General features: G+C 48.2%; 1 protein-coding gene and 1 long non-coding RNA gene across 2 annotated transcripts in view; one reads left to right on the top strand and one right to left on the bottom strand.

Annotated features, from left to right (window-relative positions):
- Nucleotides 1–18,912, top strand: part of ZFAT (zinc finger and AT-hook domain containing) — a 422,711-nt gene that overhangs the window by 238,745 nt on the left and 165,054 nt on the right. The window contains 2 exon segments of the mRNA XM_037803015.1: nucleotides 16,334–16,522; nucleotides 18,254–18,404. Of these exon segments, the coding sequence (XP_037658943.1) occupies nucleotides 16,334–16,522; nucleotides 18,254–18,404 (340 nt within the window).
- The window catches only part of LOC119509146, a 29,190-nt gene continuing 18,058 nt past the window's right edge, over nucleotides 7,781–18,912 (bottom strand). Inside the window, exons 2-3 of the long non-coding RNA XR_005211639.1 lie at nucleotides 8,374–8,683; nucleotides 7,781–7,830 (exon numbers count right to left, since the gene is read on the bottom strand). This is a non-coding gene — a long non-coding RNA (uncharacterized LOC119509146). The remainder of the gene's footprint in view (nucleotides 7,831–8,373; nucleotides 8,684–18,912) is intronic.

The raw sequence follows: 18,912 nt of genomic DNA, 5'->3' as shown, positions 1-18,912 counted from the left end.
GATGATCCTTGAGTCCCCATGGCCCCAGAACCAGCAGCCCTCTCACACCTTGCTTCCTTGGGCCATATGTCCCTCATCTGTAGAATCCCCCGAATACCCCCCTCCCTGCCTTGTGCCAGCAGATTCCTGCTCATCCTTCCAATCACAGCTTCCTTCTTGCTTTTTCAGTCTCAGTTCAAATGCCCCCTTCCTGGTGCTTGGCCTCTGCCTCCCCACAGACCTCGCCTTCTCTCTGTGCACTGCATGCCTGCCTTCTGCTGGAGCTGTGGGTTTGTGCATTTCTCTCTCCATTAGCTGATAGCTTGGAAGGCAGGGCCCATTCTTTCTCCAGGGCCAGGTCACTGAAGGTAGAATAGAATCGTTTACCAAAATTTTGGCCAAAATCCAGAGCCAAATTTTAGTCCCTGATGAATTTGACATAAGCAGATGAAGGAACTTACTTTGTGTGAGCATTGCAGTTCACTGCTCTCCCTCCAGGGTTTACAACAGGGCCTGGTACAGAGTAAGGGCTCAGCAAACTTCTGAGTAAATGCGTGGATCTGCAGAGAGCAGCAGTGTCCAATGGATGGGAAACCCAAAAACAATTTGTTTTATAACTTCCATTTACTTGCATGTGCAGTGGGTCAGATGGCATGGATGAGGTTCTCAGGTAAGTGGTGTCTGGCTGTCTGTCTGGCCATCCCTCCCTGCTTCCATTCATTTTTTTTTTTTTGACTCGGAAGTTGCTTTAATTCTTTTTTTCTCTTCTGTTCTTCTCTTCACAGATTTCGTTTTAGCTGTAAGTTTTTCACCTGTGTTTGAGGATAAACTATGAAAGTTTTCTTTATTCAGAATCAAATACTGCTTTTAGTGTTTTCTCTTCACTCTGACTTCCAGCAATTAGTGTTCTAACAAAACATTTGAGATTTGAGGTAGGGTAACAGAAGTTGGGGAGATGGACATGGCATGGAAGGATATTCAGGTGCCCGATTGCTTTTCTAACTGCATCAAGAATAACTGCAAAAAGAGAAGGGGCCTCAAATTTATTTAATATATAGTGGGCCCAGTACAGCCAGTATTTCATTTGAGCCTCTCAGCCACCCAGTAAGGTATATATTGTTGTTTTTCAGAGACTTAGAGTGCAAGCTTGCATCCTTGTTTTCTGCAGTAACAGTTGTGAGTCTTTCCATGGAGTCAAGCCGCAGCTGTCTTGAATGGCCCTCTTCAGAGTAGTGACAGTAGCAAACAGTTGAGGCCCCTTCTCTCATCCTTCCTGGGGAGCTCACCCATTCTCATGCATTCACCATCCAACCATATATATGTTCTGATGACTCCTAAGTCTTTCTCTTCAGCTCAGTTCTCTCCTGCAACATTCCACTTCATACATCCAATTGTCTACTGGACCTCTTCTCCCTTCTGTATTAGAAGCATCTCAAGACCTCTATTTTAAAAAATTGTTCCTTATTTTTCCCCTACAACTGCTTCCTTACTGCCCTGTTTAGTGTTCTTCTCATTTGCTGGTACACTCCAGCTCTGAACTAGAACCATGGGGTCATCCCTAATTCCTCTTTCTGGCTCTTCCCCAAATCTAACTGGTCACTTAAGCCTGCTGGCTTTTCTACCCAGTGATTTCTTTAGCTCTCATTCCATTCTCTGACCTTCTTCCCACTGTCCCAGTTTTCCCATCGCTGTTTTCCAACAGCCATCCTACTGGTTGCCACTTCCAGACTTGCTCCTATAAACTCACCCTTCAAAGAACAGTGTGAAACACAAAGCTGACCATGGTGCTTTTTCCTGAAGGTCCTCTCGTGGCCCTCCCTGCCCTTCCTTAGCATGGAGGGATCTCTCCCTGCTGCCCTGGACTGACTTGTCTCCTGCCACTGCCTGCTGCATGCTTTTTGCCCCCTCATGTACCATGGGTTGTTTTGTTCCAGCAGCTTTTTTTTTCCTGGAAAGCCTCCTTCAACCCCTGATCCAGCTAACTGACTTTCTCCTTCTTTAAGGTCAGCATGCTGCCTGCAATCTGGGCAGCTCTTGGAAATGTCTGCTGAATGAAAATGCATGCTCCTGACCTTTATTACTCCACAGCTGCTAATACTTTTAATAAGGTTTGCCTAAACAATAACAGGGTACACCCTCCGAGTTGTTTAGAGAAGGAAGAAATTGTGGGACCCACAGCCTTGAGCCTGTGGGTCACCCAGCAGGTCCCAGAGATGGCACTAGACAAGCAAACTATGGGTGTAAGTCAGGCTACTGATTTTTACAGACTTGTGTTAACATGCTTCCCAAATTTCCAGAGGCGCTTCAGTCTAGTACCTCCCATACACCCATAGAATCCAAGGCTCTTGGCTTAGTGGAATTTTGAAACTCCTCCTCCCCAGCCGGGTGCCACACAGATAGGCCAGATACTTCCCGCATGTCCACCTGTGCCAGCTGCTGTGCAGGGCATTGTCCATCTGTTGCAGCCTGCACCACCATGTACCAAGGTAGACTGTGGTAGGCAGAGGACACTGCTGAGGTGAGCCAGCCATTACATGCCAGAGTGTGGATTTGAATCCAGGTTCCTTTGACGTCTGAACACGGGCTCTTACCCTGCAAATCCAGCAGTCTTCTGGGATGCTTCTTGAGTCTCCCTTGTTCTCCACCCCAAGTCACATGGATTAAATTAAAACCCTATTCCTGCTGGCAATTAGATCTTCTTTTCTGAGGCATGTGAGATAAATTAGAAATGGAGATGGACATGAATTCCACTGTTTCTATTATTGGTGTCCTGTGATGCTTACAGGTGCCTGGTACCTTTAACTCAGGGGGGAAAAACCTAACAAAATCCCTCCCCAGCTGTTGGCATTTTATGCTAGGAGTTTGGAAAGGGAGACTTTCTTCTTAAGCATCTTGGAGGCCAGCTGGGGGCTTTGTTGTCTCTCAAGGATTCTAAATTTGGTCCCAGAACAGGTAGAAACCTTTTCTACGAAAGCCAGGAGACAAGGGAACAGCCACACTGCAGCATTGCTGTCTGAAGTTTTGTTGCCTGCTACCTCCTGGTGTGGAAGAAGTGGAACTTGACAGGGTGGGATGGAGCCATGATGCAGTGGAGGCTTTACTGTAATGGCTCATCCTAAGACAAGTAGCCAGTATGCGCTAAGACTACCATTTTGAAAAGGCAGACTCTCTTTCATGCTGACAATCCCTGAGAGCTGAGATGCACTGGAATAGATGGCCCATGGCCCATGGCCCACCAGTCTCACTGCTGTCCCTGGTGTTTCCGAGATGTCAAGGAGGCAGAGGGTTAAATGAGATCCCCACAGCAGGCGGATTCGCATCTCTTCTTTTTCCTCCTGCTTACTGAGCTTGCACTGTTGTTGGCCACCAAGCCAGACTTGGAGATCAAATTTGAATACGACTAGTCTCTACTATTCAGCCCCTGAGTGTCTGGTGCAGAGGACAGAGATGTAAATAGATTAAAAAAAAAATATGGTGACAAGTTCTGTAGCAGAGGGGTGAACCAGAAGCAGAGTAGGGTAGGACCACATGTCTGCAGGTGCCTCGTAGAAGGCTTCCCAGAGGAGTAGCGTCTGGGAGCTCCGTCTCTAAGGGTGACTTGGCATTTGTGGGAGGGGTTGTGGACTGGGGAAGGAAACAGGTTAGATATTTCCCTCCTGTGGCTCAGTGTGCAGGGGCCTGTGTGCAGGAATGCGGCTGCAGGTAAGGAATGCTGGGTAGTTCACTGCAGTTAGTATGTAGGGTGGACACAGGTGAAGTGAATAAACGAAGGCCCTGTCCCCTTCATGTGTTTATTTTCATAGTAATCTCTGTGGAAGGCTGTGCTGGAAGCAGGTGTTCACCTCGCCTTCCCTGGTAGCAAGAGTCAGGAAGATGCAAGAAAGCCCCAGGGGAAGAGGGAAAGGAAGAGTGATGCATATTCAGCAGGTTAGATAGGATTACTGTGGGCCTAATACAGTTTTTAAACTGCTGTATTAGCAGGGTGGAATGAATTGGTGGCAGAGTCCCAGAATATCATCCCATATCAGTCTGCTTTTCTGACAACTATTCTGCACATTTTATTAATGTGGCTGATAACACTTTACTCCCCGGGGTGTTCTGAGATTTAATTAGTTCTTGGGCAATTTAGAATAGGTACTTTAGAATATTAGTGCAGTGTTAATTATAAATGAATGCATATGAACTAATTTCTACAAATGTGTGATTGCATTTACATTTAACTCTTCATCTACCCTTTAGCTATTCAGCATAACTTGCTTGATTATTATTGCATGTACTTTACTCTCTAAGTTCTGTGGGGAATTTAAGGTAAGAAATACAGACACAGATTCTACCCTCTCAGAGTGTAGAGTTGGAAAGCAAGGGAGGGCTCCCTCCTAAAGCAACTCTTTGATGGTTAATTTCATGTGTCAAATTGGCTAGGTTATGGTGTTTAGTTGTTTGGTTAAACAAGTACTGGCCTGATTGTTACTGTGGGGTATTTCATGGATTTAAATCATCAGTTGATCGCATCTACTGCTGATTACATCTACAATCAACGAAGGAGATTGTCTTCAGCAATGAGAGAAGTCTCATCTTAAAGGGAGAACTGATGATTTCAGCAGTCAGAAGAATTTCCATTTCTACTTAAGCCAGTCAGCTTCTCCTGGGAATTCATCAAAACCTTCTTTGGAGTTCCTAACTTGCTGCCTGCCCTGTGGAATTTGGACTTGCGATGGTCTTGTGAGCTGACTGCTATATAAATCTCATAATATTTATATGTGTAAATAGGAGATTTATAGTCTATCAGTCCTGTTTCTCTAGAGAACCCTGCCTAATAGAAACTTCTCTAAAAGAGGAGGGGATGGTGAGCAAAGAACAGAAAGGTTAGAGGTCGAGGCACCAACTTGAGGCATTTTGTATGAGGTGGGCTTCATTTTCTCAGTGAGGGCAGAAGCTCTCCAGAGTTAAGGGTGGATGTGTGCGTGTGTGTGTGAAAGAGAGAGAGAGAGAGAGGGAGAGAGAGAAAGAAAAATTTTTCTGAGAGGGTGAAGAAGAGAGGGAGGGTTAGGGACTGAGAAAAGTGGGAATATTTCAAACCTCTGCTTTGGGGCATTCATTAATTCAACAAAAGCACGGAGCACCTAGTCTTTGGGAGCCAACCATGGAGTAGTGGTTGCTGGGTACATGATGTCAGGTAGATGAAGGTTCCAGCAGTAAAGCTGCTCGAAGCTTAGGAGTCTGGCAGAAAACGACACTGCCGCTTTGGCTGAGTGTGAAGAGCACTGGTAGGGGTCACACGGGGTCTTCAGGGAGCTCAGCGAAGTTTCTGAAGCAGCCTGTGGGAGTGGGATGGTGGGTGGGCAGGGTTTTGCTTGGGTAAGCTTGGGCAGAGGATTGAAGGCCCTGTAGGAATCATATGCAGAAGCTTGGGAGGTGAGGGGCATTGGGGATGAGGGAACGAGAGGTGGGGATTCCAGCCCTGGAAGAGGGAATAGTTTGTCAAGGCTGAGAGGAATCAGCCAGCCACACTCTGTCGGGGAATCACAAGTAGCTGCTGGGGAGCTCATGTGGGAGGCTCTTGTCTTAGTCCAGCTGAGACTATACAGGATCAGAACTCAACAGTGGCAGTGGGAGCTGAAGGAAGGGACCATCTTCTAGAGATGTTGAGGAAGTGAGAGTCACAGCACCTGCACTGAGTGGGAGTGAGTGGGAAAGAGGGAGCCATGGGAGGCCACGTAGGCTCTGGCTTGGGTGCAGGGCTGATGGTGGTGCCCCATCCAATCTTGACGACTCATGGGAGATGCAGATTCAGGGAAAGAGGATGAGTTAGTTTAGATCATAGGTTGAGTTTGGTTGCCTCTGGGATGTCCAAGAGGAAGCTTCCTGCTTGGGTGTGGGGCCATCACTCCTACTGGTCTGGAGATGTTGCCTTGGGGTGATCAGTGGCTGAGGGAGTGGGTGAGTCATCAGGAGGACAGGGTGGAAGGAGAACACCACCACCCTAAGGACAGCCTCCCGACGACCTTGGTTTTAAAGCTGGAAACTGCTCAAAGCATCCAGAGAGCTGGAAGAAGAGGAAAGATTGCATTTCAAGGAGGAGGAGCAGGCAGCTGGAGTCGGCAGTGGAAAAGCATGTGGGGAGATGGAGGGAGGCGGTTCTGGGAAAGAGTTTGTTAGTTTTGGAAATATGCCTCTTGGTCAACCTGGGCAGGAGCAGTATCAGTGGAAGGTGGTCGGGGGTAGGGGGTTGAAATGGGAGGGAATGAAGGTGGGATCAGGAATGGAAAGAGGAGTTGCCCAGGGCTGACCAGGAGGCTGCCAAGTGGAGCCCCCGGGGCCTGGCGGGAAGCAGACAGCCACTCAAATCAGGAATACCAGGAGCATGTGATAGAGAGCCCAGTTGTAAAGGCGTGGGCAGCTCTAGGTCTAGCGTCCAGCCACGGTGCTGCACAGCAGGACTTTGGGAGAGTGGGAATGTGTTACTTCTGTACCTAAAGAGGTGAGGGAGAAAGTGGTCATCAGGCCCCAAGGGAGAGCTCTGCCTGATAGTAACTGTGGTCTTGGCAAGGAGCGAGCCGGAAACTAAATACTCACCCTCACTCTCCCCCCTCCCTCTCATGGCCTGATGTTGTCTCTGTTGGCCAAACCCATCGGGAAGCCCGAAGGCAATGGAGCTGCTGGGTGATCCTTCCACATCAGCCTAGAGTGGGCCTGGACGGTCAGATGGAAACCGCAGAACGTCAGGTGACACTGTGGAGTTTTGCTCGGTATCTGCCCTTGCAAGGGACATGTGCACTGTGCCTACGTCTCGTCTTCACTGCCTCCAGCTTTATAGCCCAAGCCCCTCAGAGCCCCTCCCCCTGTGTGGGCCGCCAGACCCCGGCTGGGGGGTGGATGTGGGGGGCGTGCACACCGTCCCTGCCCATCTGCTCCCCTTCTCATGTTTGCCTTCCACGTTGCGCAGTGTCATCGCTTTTTAAAATGCCATCTTTTCAAAAAAGGAAAGGAAATGTAAAGAATTATGCTAATGTGCTGGGTTGGAAGAGCAGTATTGCACAGACGTCAAGAAATTAAAAGTCACGGTTCTCAGAACCTCCGCAACTCGGCACAACGCACAAGGCTGGGTGGTGGGGGAGGCAGGTGCTGGGGGCAGCTTCCTTTTCTTGGTACAAATGAGGTGCATACCTGAGGACATGGTTGTTCCAGCCTCAGACCCGAGGCCGGCTGGCACACAGATCTTCAGGGGCAATGTCCTCAGGCCTGCCGCAGGCGCTCCCCTTTGCCAGAGCCCTCTGAGTGTGCGCCACGGGGTGCGGATGTTTGCGTATGTTCCCTCGCTTGAACCTCACGGTGACTCATTCTGCGGATGCAGAGCATAGCGTTTAGAGAGTCCCATGTGCTCCCCAGCTAAATGGCAGAGTGATTTGAACTCAGATAGCCTTGATTCCAGATCCTGAGTGCCCTACCATGCTCTCTCAAAACAGTGACCTTCAGTAAAGTGGCATTTGGCAGAGTGCCCTGTCCATCCTGACCCAGTAGTTCTAACCTGGCTCCAGGGCTCTTCAGAGGGGCTGGTGGCTGGGGCTGGAGGGTTGGGGGGTGTGGGTGTGGGAGGCAGCGAGAGAGGCCAGCAGGGACCCCATCCACTTGAACTAGAGCTGTCCTGCTCTTGTATCTGTTATATTGAAATTGCTTAAAGAGCGCACTTGAAAGGGTCTTGCCGCTAAAAATAAAGTTCCAAAATCACCACCCTACTGCATGACGATCACAGTTGGACTCAGACAATCATGTGACACCATGTGAAATTTAATGGACAAGAGGACTGCAGCTGAGGGCTTTATATTCCAGATGAACATGTTTATAAGTGCCCTGGAGGAAAAAAAGTGAAACATCAAAAAAGGTTGGTTAAAAAGGCATGCTGCATATGTGATATTAGAGGTAATAATATCTACCTGTGTGTGACGTGTTATATACAAACATTAACATACCACTTAGGAAATACGGTTTGGTTATTACAGGATAGTTTACCTCCTTTTCATGATTATTGACTAAAGGAAAATACCGGCCAGGCCACTGAAAGACATTTCAGTTTGGGACTCCTGTTGTGACGGGGTGAGAGGGTTTAGGGAGCCTCCCTCCTTGTGGCCGGCTGGGTGAGGGAGCAGTGGGCTTTGGCCTTGTAAGCATCTCAGAGGATTTCAGCTCCTGAGCTCACTAAAGTTAATCCTGTTTTTTGTTGGATGAAGAGCCTTTTCTGGAGCTCAGTGAAGATATTTTGGAGATTTAATATAATTTGGAAACAAAATACTAACTTAGATTTAATTGTGTAATTATCACACGTACATGAAGCAGGGTATTTGGAAGATGGTACATCTTGAAAACAGTATCTAAAAGACTTGGGGTTTGACTTACGTCCTTCCCTCTGCCCCCTGCTTCCATCAGCATCTCTGTTTTCCACATTGGATGCATTTTTGAAAAGACACTGCCTTCCAGCCATTTTTAGTCAGGAGTTCTGTCTGGCCCAGGGGGTCGCTGGGCGGTCTCTGAAACAAAGGGGAGTAAATTACCCAAAACAACACACCGGCCTCGGAGCAGCTGGGTTTCAGCTGTGCCTCTCTGACTCTGCGCTCTGTCCTGCCGTCTCAGGAGAGTGATTTGTGGCTGGCTTTGTTTGTTGCCAGAGGGCTTAGTCTCTGTCAGTGCAGGGATGATGGACATTTACCTGTTTGAACAGAAAGGAAACTCTCACTTTCTTCACTTTGTAAGAATGGCTTCCTCCTAGCAAGGGGAGTTGCTGCAGAGCTGGGAGCACCATGCACACCGCTGATCCCCCGTGATGGGGTTTAAATGCCTGGCCTGGCTGCAGGGGGCTGAGCGGCAGTCTGTTGTGCCAGGGCGCCAGCTGTGCCATCGACTGCGTAGTGCGTGCTAGCACAGGCAAGCGGTGGAGCTGAGATGGGGCCGCTCGTCAGCAGAAAGCCACTAGGAGACAGCGGCCCCTTGCAGCCGATGGGGACTTGGCTAAGAGTGCAAACGCCTGTCTTTATCTCTTCCTCCTCAGCCCTCAACACAGATGGACCCAGGCCGCTGCTCAGAGAGGGCGGGGCTGGGAGGACTGGGCTACTGGGGGGCAGGGCACCTTCCCTCTGGAGATAGCAGAAGGATTGTCGTGGGAATCACTAACGGGTCCACTAGCCAGGCCCATCCGTGCTCTCAGCTGCTTGACCACCGCCTCACCCCACCGTCAAGCCCGGCTGTTAAGTTGAGCCCACTTCAGGCTCCCTGTCTAAACTTCTTCGCACAGCATCTGAGGCCGGCAAGGGTCAGGGGGGAAACTGGGTCTGCATTCATTAGCGAGGGGCTCCCTGCCACACCCCTCTCCTCTCTGCTGGGCTGTGGGTTCCCTCTCTTTATAGAGGGTCTAGTAACAGCGTTGCCGCACCCGGGCTGTGTGGAGACTTAGGGAAATGAGGCCAGAGAGGCTGCGGAGTGGCTGGAGCAGTGATGGTGTCGGCATCATTGTCACCCAGGGGAGCCTGTGTGCCTCTCGAGGGCGTCCCGAGGGCAGGTGACTGGCCTGGTTCTTCTCGGCTCCCCAGTGCCCAGCTCAGGCCAGGTGCACAAGGGGCCCGTGCCCGTTATTTCTTTAGGGAATGGATAACTCTCTAGCTTTGTGAATTTTGAGGCCTTCCTCTTTTTCTCTGCTCAGTATTTACTGAGGCCTGCAGTGTCAGGTGCTGTGGCAGGCTTTGAACAAAGTAGGCCAATTCCTGCCAGGCTTCGTTGAGCTTCTGCCGGGGCAGACAGAGAAGAAACAAGTGAATGGATAAATAAACAAGCCAGTTAATGGCAACTTTCCTCATCAGTAAAACATCACCCTGAGGAGTGTTCCTTCGGTCAGGACTTTGAACACTAGACCCACAATTTAAAAATCCAATCCTCCCCTGCTCCCCAAAGTACTGAGCCCTCTAAGCGGGTTCCTCCTCTCTGCACATCACCATTCCAACTGCCTGTGTTTTGTGGGGTGGGGTCCCTGCTCCTGGAGTGGTTGACAAGCAGCGTAGGCAGCTCTCCGTCTGGGGTGGCTGAGTGAGGACTACTGCTGGCAGGGAACTGCACAGAATGTCTCCCCGTTAAGTGAATCTAGATTAGAAGCCAGAATTTTTGTTGTCGTTAGTGGGTTGCTCTGTCATTGCCCAAGAAATGTATAATCTTAATTATTGTTGTTAGTAATGTTAGATAGTATGCTATGTCATATATTTATTTAGTTTACGTGGCAGGAATGTTAAAAATCTTTAAAAACAACAGCCCAGAACAAAGGTAAAAACAAAACCAAATATTTTGGTTTAAAAGAATTCAAGCACTTCCAACAGTGGTGGGGCTTTCTCACACTTCTCTGCTGAGACTGATGTGGAAGGGGACTGTGAAGATGTCGTGAGGTTTGCAGGGTCTTTAGGGGCAGTGTTCCAAAAATGTTTCCAGAAGAAGGCAGGGAAGATGGACCTTGATGGGCTGCTTAACGTGCGCCAAGGGCTTTCACATAAATCGTGGTATTCAGTTAATTCTCACAGTGATCCTTTGAAGTCCATTTCAGTATTTTATTTTATGAGGGAGCTGGGGTTAATGGAGATTAATCCGTCTTCCAAAATCCCATTCTAAGTGGTAGCATGGTGTCCAACCCTGGCCGTCCAACTCTGACCTGGGCATGCCTGCTCCTTCTTCCGGGTGGTTCCATGAAAAGGACACTTTGCTGAGCGTGCCGGCTCCTCTGCATGGTGAGCATGGTGTGACTGTATCCAGCGAGAGTGAGAGCCAGAGAAACCCGTCTTGTGGTTATTGAGTTTAAAAAAGAAAAGGACACGAGGAAATGTAAGCCTTAGCTGGGGAAAGAAAGTAGAATAGTTTAAAATGTCAGCAGCTCAGAGGAAGTGGGAGACTGTTTAGTAAACCCCTTATTGAAAGGCTGTGGTACACATGAGCTGCAGGTCAGAGGCACAAAGCATTCTGAAAAGCCCCCACCAGTGTGACTCTTAGCCGAGTCCAGGGGCATCTCCAAGGGGGAGAAGCAGCTTTCATCAGTGCAGAGAGGGGTCCAGGGGAGATGCAGGGAAATCCACCAACAGTCAGGTCAAGTGGAATGAGGGCTTCGGGGTCCAGAGGGAGTGAGCTCAAAATTACCAATAACACTTGTATTAAAATACCCTTTTCTTTTTCCCTCCCACCCTCCTGCTTTCCTCAAACATATATTGAGCTCCTACTGTGTGCTAGACCTGTGCTAGAAACAAAATGGATAGCAGTGCCGGCTGTGGTGGACCTCAGTGCGTGCAGGAATGCAGGTAGAAGATGTTATTTTTCTGCAGAAAACACCTGCACACCTAGGCCCCCACTTCTGGGGTGGCACACAGGCTCTTCGAGACCTGTCTCTGCCGTCATTCTTCAGCCATTTCCACTCGGAATGATCTGTTGGCTGCTCCTCAAGTGTGCTGTGCTTGAGCCTCTGAGCATGGGCCCCTCTCTTTCTTCTGAGGGCATCCCATCCTTTCTTCCTTTCTGTGGTGCTCCAGGCCCCAAGGAATCTGTTAAGGTTGTTTCTAAGAATTATTTCCGTGGCTGCTCATTCTGGGGCCTGGCGCCTGGTGCCTGGTGCATGAATCAGTGGGACAACTTAGTGTTCAGACGTTGGAACCCCCCGGGAATGGAGTGCAACCAGCCTGGGCTGTGGAGCTGGTTACCTGAGACCACAGAGAATTGATAAAAGACGGGGGGACCTGGAGGTGTGTACTTGGGAAGGTCTTGAATGGGGAATGTCTTAGGTGACTTTCCCTGAAAGCAGTCTCAGCTGCAGGCAGTTTATTAGGGTGGTGATTCCAGGAAGCAGGAGGGAGGGAGTGGGGCGAGGGAGACAGGGAAGGAAAGGGCTTGTCATTGGGGTCACGGCTGTTGGCACTGAGGTGTCAGTTCTTCCAGGACCTGGAGAAGCTTCTAGAATGTCTCCCAGAATTGCCCACCTAAGACAGGAGTCCAAAATGGTTATGTACTGACTCCATTCCTCACTGGTTGAGGGTCGCCCCACACCCCTTAGTGCCTCCTCACTTCTGGGCTGCAGGGGCCCAGCTAGAATGCCCAGAGACACACTGGGCAAGCTTGAGGTGGGGTGCAGGAGGTCAGCGCGAGTCTGAACTGGCCACTGTAGCTGCTGCTGCAGTCAGGTGTGGGCTCAGGGGACAGACGAGAGCCCCATGGCATTTGCTACAGGGAGGATCAGGACTTACACAAAGCACAGACAAGGGGCTGTTGGCTGTCCAGTGGGGTTGAGGCCTGATATTCTATCACCCACTCCCTGTCTTACTCAGCTTTTTCTTTACTGCCTTTTGTATTTCTCACCCCACCTTCTTTTCTCTCTGCTACCTCCTTTCTCCCACTATATTCCACAAGGAGCAGTTGCATCTCCCTGCGTGTTTTGGTGTTAAACTTTAGAGACACAGAGGTTGTCTCACCCAACTTCCCATGTGGTTCAGAATCTTTTCCACAGCATCATAGTTGATGTCTGAGCCGTTTTTGAACACCTTCCTGAGAAACACAGCCACCTCTTCCCTTGCTGGGAAATGTTGGGCATTTCTTTCTCTCAGCTGAAATCTGTTGCCTGAGAATTCTGCCCATTAGTTCTACCATTGTCTTTTTGGGCAAAACAGCACAGGTCTTTCTCTTCTGCGTTAGGTCCCTTATGGTCATAGGCCTATGTTAGGCTTAATAAAGGGAAGATGTGGACCCAGCCTCCAGGAGGTCATGGTACAGATAAGGCACAGAGACAGGTAATTGCCAAGCAGAGTGGGAGGTCCAGCATTTGACGTGTGTGTGTGTGTGTGTGTGTGTGTGTGTGTGTGTGTGTGTAAAGAGAATAGAGGTGGTATAGAGGCAAAGAGGGAGCACGTACACGTGGGCAGTGCTTGGGAGTGTCATGGCCTCGGAGGCACAGGGTTCATGGGAGAGAGAATTTATGGCAAACATTGGGGACTTCATGCTACCATGTTCTCCTGTGGAAGATGAGAAGGGGAACCATTGAAGGGTTTTAAGCAAGGAAGTGATAGGATCAGATTTGGGTCTTAAAATGATTCACACTTGAGTCAAGGGGGAGAATGCTTTGCAGAGTGTCAGTTAAGATACTTTTAGTGGAAGCTCCAGTTAAAAACAACTTTAAGAATGAGAATTTCTCTTCTCTGATGTAAAAAGAGGCCTGGAGATCAGTGGTTCCAGGGCTGGTTCCACGTAGGGGCTAGGCCGTGAAGGTCCGGGGATCCTCAGGGCAGGGATGCCATCGTCCCTCGGCCTCTCCAGCTGCTGGGCCATTGCCAGCACCTGTCACTGTACACAGTGATGCCCTGCTGCAGAAAAGGGAGGTTTCTTTCCTCGGTAAGGAGGAAAAACCTTCCCAGGCCCCACTGGCCAAGGCGAGGCCTCGTGGCTGCTGGGACAGTTGGGCCAGCATTGCCAGTCCCTGGAGGGAGGTGGGCTGGCCCTCGTGGAGGGACTGGGTGAGGATGGGTACGGTGAGTGCCGGAAGGAAGCACCACAGTGGAGCAGCCAGAGGCAGGGCGATGAAATGGGGGCTGTGGTGCTAACATAAGGGGTACTTCTTATCCCACCTTCCCTCCTCTGCCGAGCCAGCTCAGGTCTCTTTACTGGTTTTTAGTCTGATGTGGTTTCCATACCTGTACCTACTACTGCACATCATCCTCCTGCATCCAGCTCTGCAGTGAATTCCCGACAGACGAGGCCTAGAGCAAGTCTAGATATAGTTTATCCAGTGCAGAGTGTGGGGGACTCGTACCTGTGATCTCCTCAGTTCTTAGAGATGCAGCCTAACATTTTTTTTTATGTGAACATATCCGTTCCTGCCGTGTCAGCCACATGTTGAAATATATCCCATCGTGAAGTCTTTTATAAAGTGAAGCACCATTTTAGAAGCTAAAAATCCCATAATATGTTGTTTCTACTTCTTTACTGCTTCCAGTATATTCTGTTGTTATTTATGCATTTGTATCACTCAATCTGAAGGCCACATAAAGAGCTATGACTCAGGCAATTTGTAGACCCTTTGAAATGTTTTTATTACAGCCATTTGAAAAAGAAATAACTAAACAGAAACTGCTGTCCAGCAGGATGTAAATTTAGTGCCACACAGTGCAGACACTGGCAGCAGCTCAGGAGACCGCGCATTTGCCCGATTTGGCCCTTCTGGGGCTCCGTGTGCTCTTGAGGGGATGAATATATGGTCCCTGACTCTTTCCCTTTGACCTTGGAGAGCAGCGTACACATCTGTCTGATTCATGAGCTCATCTACTAAATTTTCAGTTTCTTTAAAAAAATATATTTAGTGCTACTACTAATAAAGCTATCCAGAGTCTCAAGGCCCTTTTCAAGTCAATTAAAAAAATTTCCTAAAACTGCTTCAGTTGGGTCTAAAAATGATCTGAGCAACTGGATTATGGGGCCAAGCACCAGAAGACCTTCATTTATAGAACACAGAAAATTAGAATGTTTGTTTCGCTCAGTCAGCCCCATTAGTCAAGTCTGTTTGTTGCTCCTCTTGAGAGCACCTTCCTTCCACCAGTCTGTCTCCCTAGAATTTCTGCTACTTCTTCTTATCTTTTCCCTTAGGCGTTCACTGGTGCCTCTGTGCCCAGCATGGGCCATAGGCAGATGTGAATCATAGGAAACACAAACTTACCCGTTGCCTTGGGCCACCTGCCTTTGGTTTCTTCTCCTGCTCCAGCTTCTGGGTTATTACAGCTGCTTCCCAGTTCGCCTCCCTGGTGACACCGCATTCCAGCGCTTTAGCAGCCCCTGCCTGCTGTCCCCACCCAGCCATTGTTCCTCGTGTACTTATCATAAAGTTCTGAAGAAGTGATTCTTGGGCAGGTTATTTCAGGTTTCGTGACTGTGATTCTAAGAAAGAAAAAACTTCTTTCCATTCCTTCTCTGTATTTTCTTCTCACTTCGGAATCTCGAATAGCATGCAGTCGAGAGATTGCTCCTTTGTTCTTCTCTTTGATGTTGAAGCTTGTTTTCCACCTCAGGCTGATGCTGAGTTTAGCCAAGGGATGTTAGCGGTGGGTCTTTCTGTGGCTGACGTATTCATTCTTTAGTGTGTTTGTCCATTCAGTTCATTCTCCACAATGCTTGCTCAAATCTAAGGCAAAAATTTACTCCAGCCATTCACCTGCTTACAAATCTTCTGTGGCTCTCCATTGCCTTCTGGAGGTGGCAGACAGGCCGCTACAGGTCACACTTGGCCCCAGATGTGTTTTACTTGGCTCCCACATTGTTTTAAGAAATTGACCTTGGAAAACCAGAATATTTTATATAAAAATATGGATTTCCAATTTCCCTTTGAACTGACAGCAGATGTGGTGGCAGGGCGGCCCTCGGCTCGGGCTGGGCCGCCTACGTGTCTGTTTGCCCTGGAGCCCACGTGGCCACCTTCCCTCATTGACACTACAGGACTGGGCTCCTTGAGCATTTGACTTTCACTCCTTGCAATCACCCGTGGAAGAGTCCAGGCTTCTCATGAGCATTCAAAGCTCTCTTTGACCTAGCTCTTACTCCCACTGATTTTCTTTCTACCTCCCTGCCTTATAGAGTTGTGGCCATACAGGATGCTTGGCCAACAGTTTACTCCTTGTCTTTGCAATCCCTTCTTAGAATAGCCTGCTGCCATTTTCTATCACACCCAGCCCCCACCCCCATGCACCTGCCAATCTCCAGCCATTGCTTGGCAAACACTTGCCTTTTATATTTAACTGAGGGATTACCTCCCCCATGGAGCCTTTTCTGGGCTCGCAGATACAGTCTACCCTCCTTCCCTGTAATCATCCCGCACCTCTTCGTGCACATGTGTGCTTGCCTGTGCTTGCTGGTGGGCGTGCCTGTGTGTCTCACGGGACTGCAGGGGCCCACGAGGGCCGGGGTTGCATCCTGTCAGTCTTTCTATCCCCAGTGACCAGCACATCCTACTATATACATGGTGAAAAAATATATGCTTTCCTTCTTGGAGTATTCATTTTGTGGGTCATATCTTTTCTGCAGTGCTGTTGATGGTTCTGCAGTCTGCGAGGCTTTATGAAGACAAGGGAATAGGTCTGCTTTACCCAATAGTGTATTCCTGGTGCCTAGGTGGTGGCCTGTGCCAGGGGCAGGGTAAATATTTATCTAACTGAGTGGAAGACTGAAGAGCCAAAGGTAGTGCCACAAGTGACACAGTGGGCCTAAGATATGTATTTCCTTTACTATCCTGGAAAGGATTATATTTGTTCTCCAATTTGGTTATTGATATACAAGGGTATTTTACGTATCTTTGGTATTTGCTCCTTAGGAAATGAGTCTGACATTGAATTGGAAAAGAAGTATAAGGAAGATGATCGAGATAAGGCCCCGAAAAGACCCCGGACCCAGAAAACAGAGAAAGTCCAGAAAATCTCCTCTGGCAAGGAGGCTGGGCAGATGCCTGGAGCGAAGAAACCCATCATAAGTGTGGTCTTAACTGCACACGAAGCTATTCCAGGTGACCACAGCCGGCGGGAAATGGCAAAGGAGAGGCTCTGGGCAAGGCTGACGTGGGAGGGAGTCAGACCCTGGCCTTGCACACAGTGGTCCTCAGCAGTTGCTCACTGACTGGAGCACTCCATTTAATTCCCCATTAATTTGGGATCACGACAGACCTACTCACTGCCAGGGCTGTTGCGGATCATGTATAGGGAGAGAAGCAAAAGCATGTTAACGACAGAAAGGTAGCGAGGGCTCCCTCAAAAGCTTCCACTAGCACTGCGACTTCCTTTTCCGTAGCTGCTTAGAGGAGAAGCGGCCAAAGGCGAGCATTTCCGTTCTGTTCCCCCATACCCCTCCCGCTCCATCCTCCTTAGTGCTCTCAGCCATTGCCATCCCACAGCAAAGCTCCACGAAGCTCCACGCCACTGAGCTGGGCCACTGTAGGCTGCTTCTCCAAAACCCGTGTCCATTGCTCTTCTCCCTCCACCTGGCTTCTTTTTTGCATGTTTAGTGGGGTCATCAAATATTTTATAGTAGGGGACATTCTCATTCTCTGTTTCTTTCACGTAAAATAGCCACTGGCTATTTATTCTGTCTTTTGTTAAAAAGGTCTCTTCCAGGAAGTGACGCTTTAGACAAAAATCAGTTTATAGTAGCAGATTACAAAGTATAATGCTAGATTTTTTTTCTATCCATTTGTTGTAATAGTTGTAAAATTTTTAGAAAGTGAGGCTTAGGATTTAAAAATTTTTTATAGCCTTCTAAGGATCTATTTTCAGTGTTAATCATAACTCTATTTAAAATGAAAACTCTGAAAAAATATCTCTTTTGTACTTCAGTTTAGAGGAAGGTGGTCAGTAGAGATTCAGCTGTATGGAATTATATGACTAGAAGAACTTTCTGGAGAGTCACTATGTCTGCCCCACCCTAATTCAGAGAAGTATTATCTTGGAAAATGAAAATTCCAGAAGAGAATTTCCTGTTCTCAATGGTCTCTAGAGAAATGTCCACGATTGTTATTCAAAATTAGCAGTAGTTTTTTGAGATTTTTGTAAGTGGGGGTGAAAAGTGTAATGAATCACCTTTGCTATTGCAGAGAAAAGGAGGTAGATTGGAGCCTCTTCTTTAACGCAGTTGACACACACAAATACGTATGTGTGTATGTACACATAGACATAAAGTGTCCACTGCTGAAAAGGTCTTCGATCATCTCACATCATGGAATTGCAAAAGTAAAGTGATCGTCGAAATTTTCTGCCCCAAACCCTTCATTTCATAGGTGGAAATGGAGGCCCAGAGATGTTAGAAGCAGCATATGAGGAACTGGACCTGAGGTTGCTTAAATTACAGTTTACAGTTTATTCCTTCATCCCATGCTCTTAATGCAGTTTTGAATTTATTTAAAGTTTGACACATGATCCTCTATAAAACCTTCCAGGGAACTGTTTACATATGCATATTTGTTTGGGTGTATACTGTTCAAAATTTTATTTTGGTAAATAGGTCAAATGAAAATGTACCTCAAGAAGACATTTTGGTAGATTGTTAGAAAACATTCCTTGCTACCACCCTCAAAACACACACACACATAAACACACACACACACAGAAATACTTGAATGTGTGAATTGCAGGATAACTAATGTCTTGTGTGGGCACCATGTGGTGAGGAATACCCTCCACCCAGAAGGGGTCAGGGCCCGCTGGTGGTGTCTGCTTAATGAGCAGGGCCTTTACGTCAATGTCAGGTGCTACCAAGATTGTTCCGGTGGAAGCGGGGCTCCCGGAAGCAGAAGCAGCCAGTCCCGAGACCGCCGTGGCAGACCCAGCTCATCGAAGAGGGTACCAGGAGTACGCCATTCAGCAGACCCCGTACGAGCAACCCATGAAGTCCAGCAGGTAAAGTGTTTTGTTCCATGTCACCCTGGCCATGGGCTGGCCACCAGTGTCTCCAAGAGGGCCAGAAGGACCAGCCTGTGGGTGTCAGGACCGTTGACAAATGTATTTGTGAAAGGTGTGGATTTCTTGGTTTAGTGTAAGACCTAACCCCTCCGTTATAACCATCACTATATTGGCCGAGTCTGAATTGTTTTTTTGTGAAATGCACTGCAGATGAACCTTGTTTTGGAACTGAGCGCCAATTGGCTTCATGGAGGGGGAGCATTTTACTTAAAGCAAGCACTGTTTAACCTTAATAAAAGACGTGTAAGCGAGGTCTTACCTAGTGACTTTGCTGATTTTTTGGCTGCACCAGACATTTGTTTTTCAAGTTTTTCCATATTATGAAAAAAAATTGTTTACTTTCTCCCCAATTTGAAAAGTAATATGCATATTTTAGAAAGTTCAAACATCCCACATGATGTAGAATTAAAATACCCTATAATTCCTCCTTTTAGAGCTTACTGCT

The sequence above is a fragment of the Choloepus didactylus genome, chromosome 14 (assembly GCF_015220235.1).
Source record: "Choloepus didactylus isolate mChoDid1 chromosome 14, mChoDid1.pri, whole genome shotgun sequence".
Taxonomy (NCBI): domain Eukaryota; kingdom Metazoa; phylum Chordata; class Mammalia; order Pilosa; family Megalonychidae; genus Choloepus; species Choloepus didactylus.
This window is presented reverse-complemented; position numbering and strand designations above follow the sequence as displayed.